This window comes from Eurosta solidaginis, chromosome 1, assembly GCF_040869045.1.
Source record: "Eurosta solidaginis isolate ZX-2024a chromosome 1, ASM4086904v1, whole genome shotgun sequence".
In the NCBI taxonomy this organism is placed as follows: domain Eukaryota; kingdom Metazoa; phylum Arthropoda; class Insecta; order Diptera; family Tephritidae; genus Eurosta; species Eurosta solidaginis.
The window spans coordinates 159,023,202-159,036,388 of record NC_090319.1 but is presented as its reverse complement, the minus strand read 5'-3'; the positions used below and the strand labels follow the sequence as shown (position 1 = coordinate 159,036,388).

General features: G+C 39.7%; 1 protein-coding gene and 2 long non-coding RNA genes across 5 annotated transcripts; 2 read left to right on the top strand and 1 right to left on the bottom strand.

Annotated features, from left to right (window-relative positions):
- Positions 1 to 254: 254 nt before the first annotated feature.
- Positions 255 to 1,234, top strand: LOC137239283 (uncharacterized). Of its 3 annotated transcripts, XM_067764394.1 has the most exons (4): positions 280 to 338; positions 410 to 550; positions 642 to 1,030; positions 1,105 to 1,234. In XM_067764394.1, the coding sequence occupies exons 2-3, from the start codon at positions 457 to 459 to the stop codon at positions 974 to 976; spliced, it is 429 nt and encodes a 142-aa protein (XP_067620495.1). In that variant the 5' UTR covers positions 280 to 338; positions 410 to 456; the 3' UTR covers positions 977 to 1,030; positions 1,105 to 1,234. The 3 variants fall into 3 exon arrangements, 2 of the variants coding, with proteins under 2 accessions (XP_067620488.1, XP_067620495.1); XR_010949320.1 differs by having other exon boundaries at positions 255 to 581; XM_067764387.1 differs by having other exon boundaries at positions 255 to 550.
- A 3,423-nt stretch (positions 1,235 to 4,657) lies between these two features.
- Positions 4,658 to 5,304, bottom strand: LOC137239278 (uncharacterized). The gene is made up of 4 exons (XR_010949317.1): positions 5,199 to 5,304; positions 4,999 to 5,133; positions 4,832 to 4,933; positions 4,658 to 4,760 (listed from the first exon to the last, which is right to left on the bottom strand). It is a non-coding gene; the product is annotated as an uncharacterized lncRNA (long non-coding RNA).
- A 495-nt stretch (positions 5,305 to 5,799) lies between these two features.
- LOC137236905 (uncharacterized) lies at positions 5,800 to 12,294 on the top strand. Its single transcript, XR_010948699.1, has 2 exons — positions 5,800 to 5,934; positions 5,991 to 12,294. It is a non-coding gene; the product is annotated as an uncharacterized lncRNA (long non-coding RNA).
- Positions 12,295 to 13,187: the final 893 nt, after the last annotated feature.

Sequence of the window (13,187 nt, the reverse complement as noted above, 5' to 3'; positions counted from 1 at the left end):
ATGTGAGTGACAGGGAGATTTCTCTGCCATTACTTAGGAGGTTTTCACTTGCTAAATTGTAATGCATCGAAATAGGAAATTATAATAAGGAAATTGGTTCTTTTAAGAAAGAACACTTATTTGTACAAATTTGTGCTAAAATATGTACATTTTATCCATGGTACAATTACCAGGTAGAAGCATTAGCAAAAATGCAACCCTCCCGTGTATTTTGTTGTTGCCGCTGGAACATAAACTGTCAATCGGTCTTTCAATTTTTGTTGTCAAAAGTGATGAAAGAAGAAATGTCATTTGTAATTTTTGTCAACAAACCGAAAACTAAAACAGAAAATTAACTGGTAAAAGTTGGTTTTCTGCCCATAGATGAATCTTTGCCGCTCACGAAATATATTCTTTCACACCGACGCAGCACACGCAGTTGGCAAAATTCCAATTAATACAATTAACATTGATTTAATGTCAATATTTGGCCATAAATTATATGGTCCAAAGGGTATTTGGGCACTTTATATACAGAGTGGATCTGGACAAGAGCGTGGTATACGTAGTGGTAATGTACCTGTACTGATTTGGTGCTGCATGTAGGCTATTTGCCTTAACAATTTGTAGTTATCTTTCTGATATTTGTTTTGGTTTTTAAGGAAAACGTGACCTACTGGCCGAATTGTATTCGGATTTAAGCCCAAAATATATTGGATTTACAACACCGCCAACAGGAACTGGTGCTGCATATAACGGTAGCGAAAGTGATGGGGGACTTCAAAAAAGAAGTACACGGCGACGCGAATTGCTTATATATACTACAAGTCCAGATATAGGTGGTAGCGATAGTGAGCTTTTGACTGATGCAACGACTACGAGACGTACACGTAACCAGGCAGTATCGCCTTCACCGACTACATTAGCTGTAGCAAGTAAAAAGTTTATAAGTCCTATTGAGAAATTACTTGTGCGAAATTGTGAGACACAAAAGTAGTCCGTAAATGGATTAAATCGCATTGGACTTTTTGCTATAAAAGATATACCAGCGGTAAGAGCGCTTATCTCTAGCTTCAAATATATATTAAGAGTGTTAAAAGTTATTGTTTAAAATTTATTTTGTAGGACACAGAGCTTACCTTCAATTATCATTGGGATGGACTGTTGAGTAATGAGATAAAAGTTTGTTTATGTGGTGCTGTTAAATGCGCTGGTGAAATTGGTGGCAAAACAAAAGAAGAAAGACCTTTTAAAGTGAGTTGTAACACAAAATTGCATAAATAATAAAAAAAGATAATATTCATTTTGGTTTTTTACAGGAGCTTTCACTATAACGGACGTCAGTAAGACAAAATCAGTTCATGAACGTAAAAGAAAACCCCTAAAAAGGCTGCGAAATCGCGTTGGGGAAGATAGTGGAAAAAAGATAATAAAAAACGTTCGGTAATTGTGCAGTTTAGGGGCCCCACCCTAAAATTTGTCCTGTTTTTTGCGTGAGGTATCAAAAGACGCGTATTCACGTCTAGATCAATAATCTGAGAGCGGAAGTTAACTTTTTTTACCCGTTCAAAAGATAATAACGAAAAACCGCCACGGTGATGCACAATTTTTTTTATGGGTACAACAGAACAACAACCATATGCAAATCGCCAACTTCAACTGCAAATATCTCCGGACAGAGATACAATTTTTCTTTTCCGCCTTCGGATTATTGTTCTCGAGATTAATACGCGTCTTCTGATACCTCACTCAAAAATCTTGGCCCAACTTTAGGGTGGGGCCCCCAAACTGCACTACTACCAAACGTTCTTTGGTTAACGTGAAGATGGCTGAAGAAGTTCCAAATGCAACTAATACAAGCAGTGAAACGACAAATTTGGAAAAGCAAATTGAGGACAACACTACTGAAACGCCTACCGCTCATGACGAAAGGAATTATAATGCTGGTGCAAAGCCATAAAATTGCTGATGCGATGGAAAACATGAAATTGTACCTAGTATGAAGATTAATGAAAATGCAAGCTTACTATGTAGTAGGGCATGTTTTTCTTTCAATTATTTTTTGTTTGTGTAATTAATTCGAAGCTTCCTCACAAAATGTTTTTCTGTGTGTAAAACTCATTTCCGTGTAAACATTAGATTGATATTTGTTATTAATATGTTTACATACTTTTTGATTTCACAATAAATTTAAAATATCACAATTTCATTTCACAGAAAGAATTTTTAATGTATTAATTCGTAAAATGTTTGAAAAAACTGTGAAATATGAAATTTTCACAACAAATTAAATTCGTCTTTGCTCTAACAACCAGGAGGCTTTTGTATCAATTTAGGTTTTAGGCCGGATCTGGTATCGTTACCTGCTATGGCAAAAGTTCGGTTTTGAGTGTATCCGTATCGGCTATACTTCGGTTTTGGTTTATTGTCATTCCCTTTTTTCTATGTATTGCCCTGAAAATAACCACAATTTTAATAATATAATAATAAGGATATAAATAATCCAAAAGTAAATTTATCTAATATATAAAATTCTTCTGTCACGGTTTTAGAGGCTTAACTCCTCCGAAACGGCTGAACCGATTCTCATGAAATTTTGTGATCGTATTGGGTAGGTCTGAAAATCGGCCAACGTCTACCTTTTTTTCGCTATGTGCCTAGGGTCTTGAGAACAAAACGTGGACCCGGGTACCCCTAGAATGTGTTTATACAATATGGATATCAAATGAAAGCTGTTGATGAGTGCTATAGTACAGGATAATTTTCATACCCCTGGGTGACTAGGCTTTCGAGATATAGGCCAAAACGTGGACCCGGGTACCCCTAAAATGTGTGTGTACTATGGATATCAAATGAAAGCTGTTGCTGAGAGCTCTAAAGTTCATTGTTATATTCGGAGTCGCATCAACCTAGCAGAACTGATAAATATGCATGCGAAGCCGAAATAAAGACAAGAATTAATAATACCCACATACCTATTTACATACGTTCTATTCTATTTGCCTGAAATTTCGTATATAAATTTGCCTATATTAGTATTTACGATGCTTTTTTCCGGGAAGTATACCAGAGACGGACTGGGACTGGGATTAGGACTAGGACTGGGACTGAGACTGAGACTCGGAGTGGGACTGGGACTGAGACTCGGAATGGAACTGGAACAAAATACATACCACCCTCTGGGACTGGCAATAAGAGATGAAGAAGAAGGAGAAAAACTTGAGAAAAGAGAAATGAGAGGAGACTGAGAAAGAGATAGAATGAGTCGAAGATGAAGATAAAGCGAAAAAGACGGAGGGAGGAGTGAATAAAAAGATTAGGAAAAAGTGTAGAGGGGTAGGGCAGAGTTAGACGGAAAAAGCTTATTAAAATGTATGCAGATAGGCCAAATTTAGGGCAGAAAAACGTCTGCCGGGTCTGCTAGTAATATGTAAAACATAATTGTCTATCAAATTTTTCTCTTGGTGGCCCTGATAAGGGCCGTTTTGCGTAGGTATAATTTATTCGCAATTTTTTCTCTTTGGTGGTAAGGGCCGATTTTCGTATATATAGTTTTTCAATCACATTTTGGAATCATATTTGAATCAAGTGTGTTTACTTTAGGTGATCAAAAATTTATAATAATTTTTCATTCTGCTTTCTGAATCTTGTATGAATATGTATGTTGACTGAATAATGAATTTTATACTTGTTGAAATTTTACTTTTCATTAAAAATCTTTTTTTTTCGCATACACATATTTTTTCATGAAGCTAAAAAAAATATATAAAAATTTTATTATTTATGCAGAAGATATTCATTCTTCAAGACAAAAATAATGTAATGCTGCTTGTGAACGAAGATTTCCCCAACCATTTCTCTTCTTCAGCTTACCAGAAAATACATAATGATTGGACAATACATAGGTTGTGAGCTATTTGAACCCCAGGTAAGTGAAACTATCTTGACATACCTGGATACGGCTTCAACATCCCGCAGTCGCAGGTGTATATCGGTCAAGTTTGTTTGCGAGTTAGCTGTGGTTCGAATAGCTCACTTTTGCATGCTTTCTTCCCCTGATGAAATAAGATTATTATGTAGTATCCTATTTTGAATGAGATATGAAGAATAAATGCATTATAATGGCATTCCAAAATGATTCAAAAATCTCAACCAAAACGATTGAAATATATTCACGAATATGATCAGAAAATGACTGTGAAAAGCAGTCAAATATTACTCTAAAACTATTAAAGCTCAATTTTACAATGATATCAAATATGAATAAAAAGTGTTTCGAAATAGGAATCATAAATGATTATTCAAGAATAATCACATTTATGGTACATTTTTCTCTAGACGATACGTTAATTTTCGAACAGAAAATGCTTTTAAATTTGAAAGTTTTTAATCATCTTGGGGTATGATATTTAAATATTTTTTGATCAAAACTTTCAATAAATACTGGGTGGAAACTATTTTGTTTTAATTTGTAATGTTGAATACATAAATGGTTTTAAGCCCAATCCCAAGTTCTATGCACAAATAAAAGCTATGGTACTTTACTCCTAAGTTCTACGCATACCAATTAGTATATATACAATACAAGGTAACGGAAAACACTTACCACGTAGCAACATCTTCTGCATCTGTCCTTCTGTAAAAACAGACTCCACGGCAGACATTACGATGCCGTGTTGGCAATATTTCCTTTCAATTTTTCATTCTCCTCACGTAGCTTAAGATTTTCCACCCTCAAGCGGGTAATTTCTGATTCCATTGCACACTGGAGTAATATTTCACTAAATAAATTAAATTTATATGAGGTATTAGAAAGACTAAAATGTAAAGTGAATAAACTACGGGAACTTACTGCGTCTGGGTTTCACAGCTTATTTGTTGAACATCATGTATATCCGTTTGTGTGCTGCAGTTTTTCCGTGCCAAGTATTGGCTTTTCGCTCCAAACGTGTCACTTAAACAAAAAAAACCAAACATGTAGAAGGGACTTTATCAAATAACTTGCATATATTATCTTACTTTTCTTTCATATTAGAGATGAAAGGTTCACTTTGTAGCGAAAGTATTGTCCGAAATTTTGGTAGATCAGCGTAGGAATTACGGTTGGGGACGACGAGACAACTTTCGTTTTTAACAAACTCTTGATTAGTACTCCTAAGTCATAAATAAAATTATATTTCATTTTTTATCTTGCACCAATCGGGAAACTGAATACTTACATAAAAGCCGGTAAATATAGCGACGGAGTGGAGTTGGGCATCAAATTTACTCTTTGCGCTCCCACAATTAGGTCAGAGGCTTGAAAATGGAGCGAGCAAATGAAGCCATTTTGCGGAAACTTAACGCCACAAGCCTTCCCAATTTTTTCTCTTCCTTGGATCTTGCGGGACTGTGAAAAGCTTCACACCCGCTTTCTCCCTTCTAATATTGCACAAACAACACTTTCCCATATTTAAATATGCACAAAACACAAGTAAATTCTGTTTTCTTTCTTTACAAAAATTTGCAAAACATTTAAAAACCACGGCGTATTAAGAAATTTTCACATCAAAAGTAAATAAACGAAAAATGTAAACATAAACAAAGTTTGACATTTTATGACCACCTTCGAATGAAAAAACATGTAAAATGCAACTCTGATGCTTTTACCTGGTAATTGTACCATGATTTTACCACAATATTCCATATTTTAAGTCCAAACGTATATCATAAGCTGTAAAAGGTTAGTTCTAACACCGCTTAGTGTGGTCATGGCATAATATTTGTTATTTGTGAATGTATGGCAACTCTACTTGTCAATTAAAACTAAACGTATTGCAACTCTTTTTTCATCTCGCTTGCTTCTTTGTTTGCCTGTTCCGTTATTAATCTATAAAATTACAACTTGCAAGGATTCGGGAGCCATTTTTAATTTATAGATTTGAACACGCATTGTGAGCGGGAGCGAAAATTGGGGTAAGTTTCATTATTGTAATTTATAATTGCTATTTCTAATGTTTTATATGTTATAGAAATATACAGTGCTATTGTAAGCAAGTTCTCATCCAGCTTCCGCCTTTTATTGCGTATACAAATTTTTATTTCCCAATTTGGTGGGACGTACGCCAAAGTGAATTTGCCAACAACTGGCGTATAAAATTCAACGTTCGCCGGTATGTCGAAGCCAACGGTTACAGCCAGAGCTTGCAATGCCCGCCACTCAAACAACAACAAAATCAGCGGCAATGAAGCAAAATGCCAACAAAACGCCTAGTGGACTACCGCCAACAGTCCAACTCAACAATCCAATTGCTATCACCCGTGCTGCTACCACTAATGCCGCCACAGTCACAACAATTAGCTCTGCTTTGTCATTACCAACTATTGCAGAACATAATATAGTCAGCCAACCCAACACATTCAAGTGCCCTCACTAGAGCTGATCCGGGGATACTAGTTTCTGCCAACACCACCCCAATCAGTAATGAAACCACCGCCACTATTGGCGCCACCTCAGCCAGTGCCTCTTCCACCGCTGAGATTTTAGATGCCTCTGTCAGTGCCGCCGATGCCTACTCCTCTGCGAATGTCGACGTAACTTACGCCTCTGCCAACGTCGATATCGCCAACTCCACCTCAGTCGGCTTTACCACGCCAACCGCCACTTCTTCGGGGGCATCTAATAGTGACACTTACAATATAAATTTGCTTCTGGATATGCAACAACAAATTTCTAGGTTAGAATTTCAGTTAAGAGATGCTCATGCCCAAATTGCCGAAAGTGAGCGCCAACGTTTAAGCATAGTTTCGACGTTGCATTATGCAGCGCCGTTTTGGTCAACTTCGACAAATAATTCTGCCCAGAGTATACCGCAAACATGTTCCGTTACGTTTACCGGGCCTTTAGGTACACAGCCAACTACGGCCATGCCGTCTAACCCCAATATTGGGTCAATGCATGTAAGTGACATGTTGTACAACGGGTCACGTAATGGGCAGCCAACATCCCTCGCTACTAACCCAACGTACAATTATTCTTCCGTACCTAATTCTCATTTAAATAATAATCCACCCATTACTTCGCAAATTGGTCGACAAGATTATGGACAGTCAACATGGGCACAAGCCTATCAGCAAAGCAACGCGTTAACCGCCATCGCAGGTTTAATCGGTCCGCGGGCCAATGGACCAACAACTACAATGTCAAGTCCTGCAATATCAATTAATTCTTTCTACACCCCTCGAAAAATGCTAGATCTCCCACAGTTGTCTGGACAGCCAGAGAAATGGCCTATATTTTACGCGTCGTACGTCGAATCGACTGCTGTATACAATTACCCGAATTTCGAAAATAATTAGCGATTGAACAAATGTCTGAAGAGTGAGGCAAGAGAAGCTGTCAAGTGTTTCTTGATACATCCTAATAATGTCGGTGCAATTATAGATCAGTTAAGTTGTAGGTTTGGTCGGCCAGAACAGCTAGTCCGTCGCCAGCTTAAGGCGGTGCGCGAGGTTCCAAGTATTTCTGGAGGCCAGCACCTATAAACTTATTTCGTTTGCTACAATTACAAAAAATTTTACCGTATTTTTGCAATCAATAGGAGAGGACAAACATTTAACTAATCCCACATTGTTAGAAGAACTAATAACGAAATTGCCCTTTAGTAAACGGTTGGATTGGGAAAAATATTCCGCTTTGATACGCCCATATCCAACTATAGTTGATTTTAGCAACTGGCCGCACGCTTTGTTGAAATGGTTCAATATCACGAAGGTAGGGATACAAAACGTCGGACCGTGTTACATGCAGCGGGCAACCAAAACGTCTTGAAATTCATCATATGCCAAAGTGATCATAGGGTTCCGGAATGTCGCCGTCTACTGGATGCCACTGTATCCGATCGATGGAAAACCGTCAAGCGCCTACGGCTATGCTTCAGTTGTCTTCAACTTGGGAACGTCACCCAAAAATGCCGCCGTCGTAAAGTCTGTTCAGTTGAAGTGTGCTCACGTTATCATAATCGTTTGTTGCATGATGCTGAAGAAGGTTTGTCTGTTCCAACCAATTCTGAGGTAAGTCTTTCGGTCCCATGTACTTCTGCTCTGTAACACGTGGGTTGAGTTCTGTCCTCAACTGTTCTGCTCAAACCCATGGAAACCTGCTATTTCGTATAGTTCCTGTTACCCTATATGGCCCAAATAAGCATATTGATACGTATGCTCTCTTGGATGAGGGCTCATCAATTACGATCATGGATGATTCACTCGTGCGGGCATTAGAACTTAAGGGTCAGCAACGCCAGGTGGAAATACAATGGTTCGGGGGAAAGGCGGTTACTGAAACGGTGGCAATCGTTAATCTCAGCGTCAGTGGTCTAGGTATGAAGAAGCGCCATTTACTCCGTAGCGTACACGGTGTAACTGATTTGAATTTACCTACACAAAGTCTCAGTGCAAGAGAGGTATTCAACGTCAGCACCTTTGAAGGAAAGATACCTTTGCAGCCGTACGAAAACGTCACTCCGAAACTTCTCATCGGGCTAGACCACTGTCACTTGGGATTGCCCACCAAGCCAGTCATAGTTAAACACAACGGACCATTTGCTGTTTTCACGGATTTGGGTTGTGTGGTGTTCGGACCTTCATATAACATGCCACCTGGAAAGCCATCGTGTCTGCACGTCAACATATACGAGCATCAGATGCGTGATATGATAGAGTACTACTTCAGCGTTGAATCATGCGGTGTGAAAGCCGCGCCACCTTCCGAAAGTTCAGCTGACGTAAGCGCTAAATTCTTGAGTCTACAACAGTGAGGATATGCGAGCGTTTTCAAACCGGCTTATTATGGAAAAATGACATCGTAAATTTACGTGAAAGTTATAATATGGCTCTAGAACGTTTGATAAATATCGAAGAGCGAATGGTCCGGGCCAGGGGTTTGCCGAAGTTTACCGAAACAACATAAATAGCTACGTCTATAAAAAATACGCGCACAAGCTATTGTCAAGCGAAATCGTTAAATGCAATCAAAGGACCTGGTATCTTCCTCACTTTGCGGTTTTGAATCCACACAAACCAGATAAGTTCAGACTCGTGTTTGACGCCGCAGCAATGTCACACGGAATATCATTGAATTCCCAACTTCTCAAGGGCCCGCAACAATATCGACCGTTAGTATCAATTTTATTTCATTTTAGACAAAACGTCGTGGCAGTGTGTGCAGATATCCAGGAAATGTTTCACCAAATTAAGATCCAGCCAGAAGATCGATGTGCCTAAAGGTTTTTGTGGCTTGATCACGCCCGCAAGGAGCCGCCTGACGTATACGAAATTCTCGTCATGACCTTTGGAGCAGCATGCTCGCCGTGTTCAGCTCACTATATCAAAGTGAAAAATGGGGTGGAACATACGGACTGCAATCCTCGAGCAATACGAGCCATCACTGATTACCATTACGTCGACGATTATGTGGATAGCTTCCCGTCGGCTTCCGAAGCCATAAGGATATCGCAGCAAGTGAAAAACATTCACAGCGACGCAGGTTTCCTGTTTCGGAAATTTAGATCGAGCGCCCCCGAAGTAGTTACCGCATTGGACGGAGAGACAATTATGCTGCCATTTAAGTCGAAGGAGACTATGGAATCCGGGAAAGTTTTGGGAATAATGTGGGAGCCGTCAGATGACCACTTTACGTACTAGAGTTTTACAAAATTGACGCGTCTATTATGAGTGGTGAACGAGTACCCACAAAACGGGATTCCTATGTCATTTCACAATAGCAGCGAAGTTAATAATGCGCGAAATTTGGAAATTGAACCTTGGTTGGGACGAGCCGGTTAAAAGCGAAATTAACGCGATGTGGGATTGATTTCGGAGGCAGCTGCACAACGTGGGAGAATGTAAAATACCTCCTCGTTACTTTCGCATGGGAAAGCCAATTACATATATTCGTCGATGCCAGCGAAGATACATTTGGGGCAGTAGCATACTGGAGATCAGAGAACACGTTCGGTAATGTAGACGTCTCATTTATATTTGCGAAAACAAGAAGCGCGCCACTTAAGCTACTCACGATTCCTCGATTAGGACTACAAGCCGCATTGCTGGGTTCGCAAATGGCGATGACCATAGCTGAAGAACATTCCGTAGGATTCGACCGATGTATATTTTGGAGCGACTCGAGAACTATGCTAAAGTGGATTTCGTGTGAGCATTGTCGCTTCAAGCCATTTGTGGCGCACAGAATAGCTGAAATCCTCAGTGTTTCAAAGCCGTCGGATTGGAGATGGGTGCCAACGAAGTTGAATATTGCGGACGAAGCAACTCGAGCTAACAGGGATGTGAATCTAGGTCCAACATCTCGCTGGTTTACAGGACCCGAATTTTTATACTTAAGTGAACAGGTTTGGCCAACTGATAATACACCAGACTTAAATAATTTGAGTGGTAATCAAGAGGAGCTTCGCCCAAAATACGCGCTTTTAGCAACTAAACCATCTTTATTACCCTTTGCCAGATTTTCATCATTTAAAAAAGTTTGCAGAGTGGTTGCCTGGGCCTTGCGTTTTGCAAATATTTTGTAGGTCACAGAAAAGAAAATCTGACGTCGCAGTGGATTATGGATTAACGGCTGGTGAAACCAACTCTGCCGAACGCTCACTTTATCGCTACGTTCAACTTGAATGATTCGGCGACGATATGAATAGACTGGATCAGGCGGTCGCATTGCAAAGGGATAGTCCGTTGCACAAGCTGACACCGTCCGTCGATGATGAAGGAATTCTCCGTGCTAGTGGTCGCCTGGATGCTATCAGATAGCTACCATATGATACGAAGCGCCCAATCATCTTACCATCATCACATACATTCACAAGGCTCCTGGTAATGCACGAGCACAATCGTATGGCGCACCAGAACAATGAGGCTACGATTAGCGTAATTCGCCAAAGGTACTGGATTCCCAACTTGAGGAAGGTGTTACGCAGCATTATCAGCACCTGCAGCATTTGTAAAATAGGAAATTCGCGACCGGTTGTGCCAAAAATGGGGCTCCTGCCAGAAGACCGTGCGACACCATATGTCCGGCCATTCACGTATACTGGACTCAATCATTTCGGTCCGGTAAACGTGGCGATTGGGCTTCTAACAGAAAAGCGATGGGTAGCACTATTTACGTGCTTAACTACAAGGGCCATCCACTTAGAGCTCGCCTACGATCTTTCGACGGATGCATTTATCGTAGCTATGAGGAATTTCATGAATCAAAGGGGTGTACCAAAGAGGATTCGGTCGGATAACGGAAAGAACTTCGTTGGCGTGGCTGGGGATTGAGGCGAATGCCGGAAGTGTTCGATTGCAGCGAATTGCAAAACGAGTTATCACGAAAGGGTGTGGAATGGGTTTTTAACTGTCCAGATAATCCCTCGGAAGGAGGTGTCTGGGAACGAATGGTGCAAAGTGTGAAGAAAGTACTTAATCACACGATGAAAGGAATAAGCTCAAAAGAACACACGTTTTACAGTTTGCTGGTTGAGACTGAAAATATTGTAAACTCGCGTCCGTTTACTCATCTACCCATGACACCAGATCAAGAAGAACCTCTTACGCCGAATCACTTCCTGCTAGGTGGGGCAAATACAGCACAGACGCCAAGTTGCCCCGATCCTTCCGAGAAAATGGTCTCGTTACGTAAGCAGTGGCACATAGCTAGGCAGATGCGAGATAGGTTTTGGAAGAGGTGGGTGGAGAAGTATTTACCAACGCTGACACGTCGATTAAAGTGGTGTTGGCCAACGAAGCCGTTAGAGGAAGGCGACCTCGTACTAATATGCGATACGAAACAACCTAGGAAGGAGTGGCGGCGGGGACGGATAGCAAGGGTGTTTCCGGGCAAAGATGGGCAAGTTCGGCGGGAAGATGTTTTAACCTCCACTGGAATGTTTCATCGTCCTGCATCCAAGCTGCCGAAACTGGACGTAATTGGTGGCGAATCTGAGTATACCCACGGGGCGGGGATGTAAAAGATTAGTTCTAACACCGTTTAGTGTGGTCATGGCATAATATTTGTTATTTGTGAATGTATGGCAACTCACTACTTGTCAATTAAAACTAAATGTATTGCAACCCTTTTTTCATCTCGCTTGCTTCTTTGTTTGCCTTTTCCGTTATTAATTTATAAAATTCCAACTTGCAAGGATTCGGAAGCCATTTTTAATTTATAGATTTGAACACGCATTGCGAGCGGGAGCGAAAACTGGTGTGTCATTTTTGTAAATTTGTCAAATTTTGTAATTATAGAAATAAACAGTGCTATTGTAAGCATGGTCTCATCCAGCTTCCGCCTTTTATTGCGTGTACATAAGCAATGGACGAGCTCTTGGTATATTTGATGCAGCCATCCAGAACTTGCGCAAAGATTTTTTAAGAAGTGATTCAAGGTTCGATTCGAGCTCAAGGCCAGATCAATAATTTTTTTCTAATGATAATTATTGTTATTTTTTAATTTTTCTAAATTTGAAATTTTATTTTGTTTTTGGAATAGTAAGTAGAAACAAACAAAGTAATTGACAATAAACAAAAATCCAGCATTATCAGTGATTTGCACCAGATGGCGCAACACTGAATAAATATAGTTGGTAAAAGGAATAGAAGTAGCAAATTTGCCAGTCAAACAAACCAACGCTGTATAGCTAAATGGTTAGCGCAGCGTGCCTAAAGCGTACTGATGATGAAGACTTAGCACCCTTCGAAATGGATCTATCTGCGCAGCTATGGCAGGTTGTCTGAAAAATTTTCTACTTACTATTCCAAAAACAAAATACAATTTTTCAAATTTAGAAAAATTAAAAAATAACAATTATTATCATTAGAAAAAAAATATTGCTCTGGCCTTGAGCTCGAATCGAACCTTGAATCATTTAACAATATGCCGATAAAAACAAAAACAATTGTTAATAAATCATGAGCACTTGGGAATGTCAAACAAAGTAATTGACAATAAACAAAAATCCAGCATTATCAGTGATTTGCACCAGATGGCGCAACACTGAATAAATATAGTTGGTAAAAGGAATAGAAGTAGCAAATTTGCCAGTCAAAGAAACCACCGCTGTATAGTTAAATGGTTAGCGCAGCGTGCTTAAAGCGTACTGATGATGAAGGCTTAGCACCTTTCGAAATGGATATATCTGCGCAGCTATGGCAGGTTGTCTGAAAAATTTTCTACT

What these genes read in the sequence shown, in the direction of transcription:
- LOC137239283 (XM_067764387.1), top strand. Translation starts at nt 364, where the DNA reads ATGAATCTTTGCCGCTCACGAAATATATTCTTTCACACCGACGCAGCA. An exon ending in AGAGCGTGGTATACGTAGTG is followed by an intron (nt 551 to 641) that starts GTAATGTACCTG and finishes TTGGTTTTTAAG; the next exon opens with GAAAACGTGACCTACTGGCC.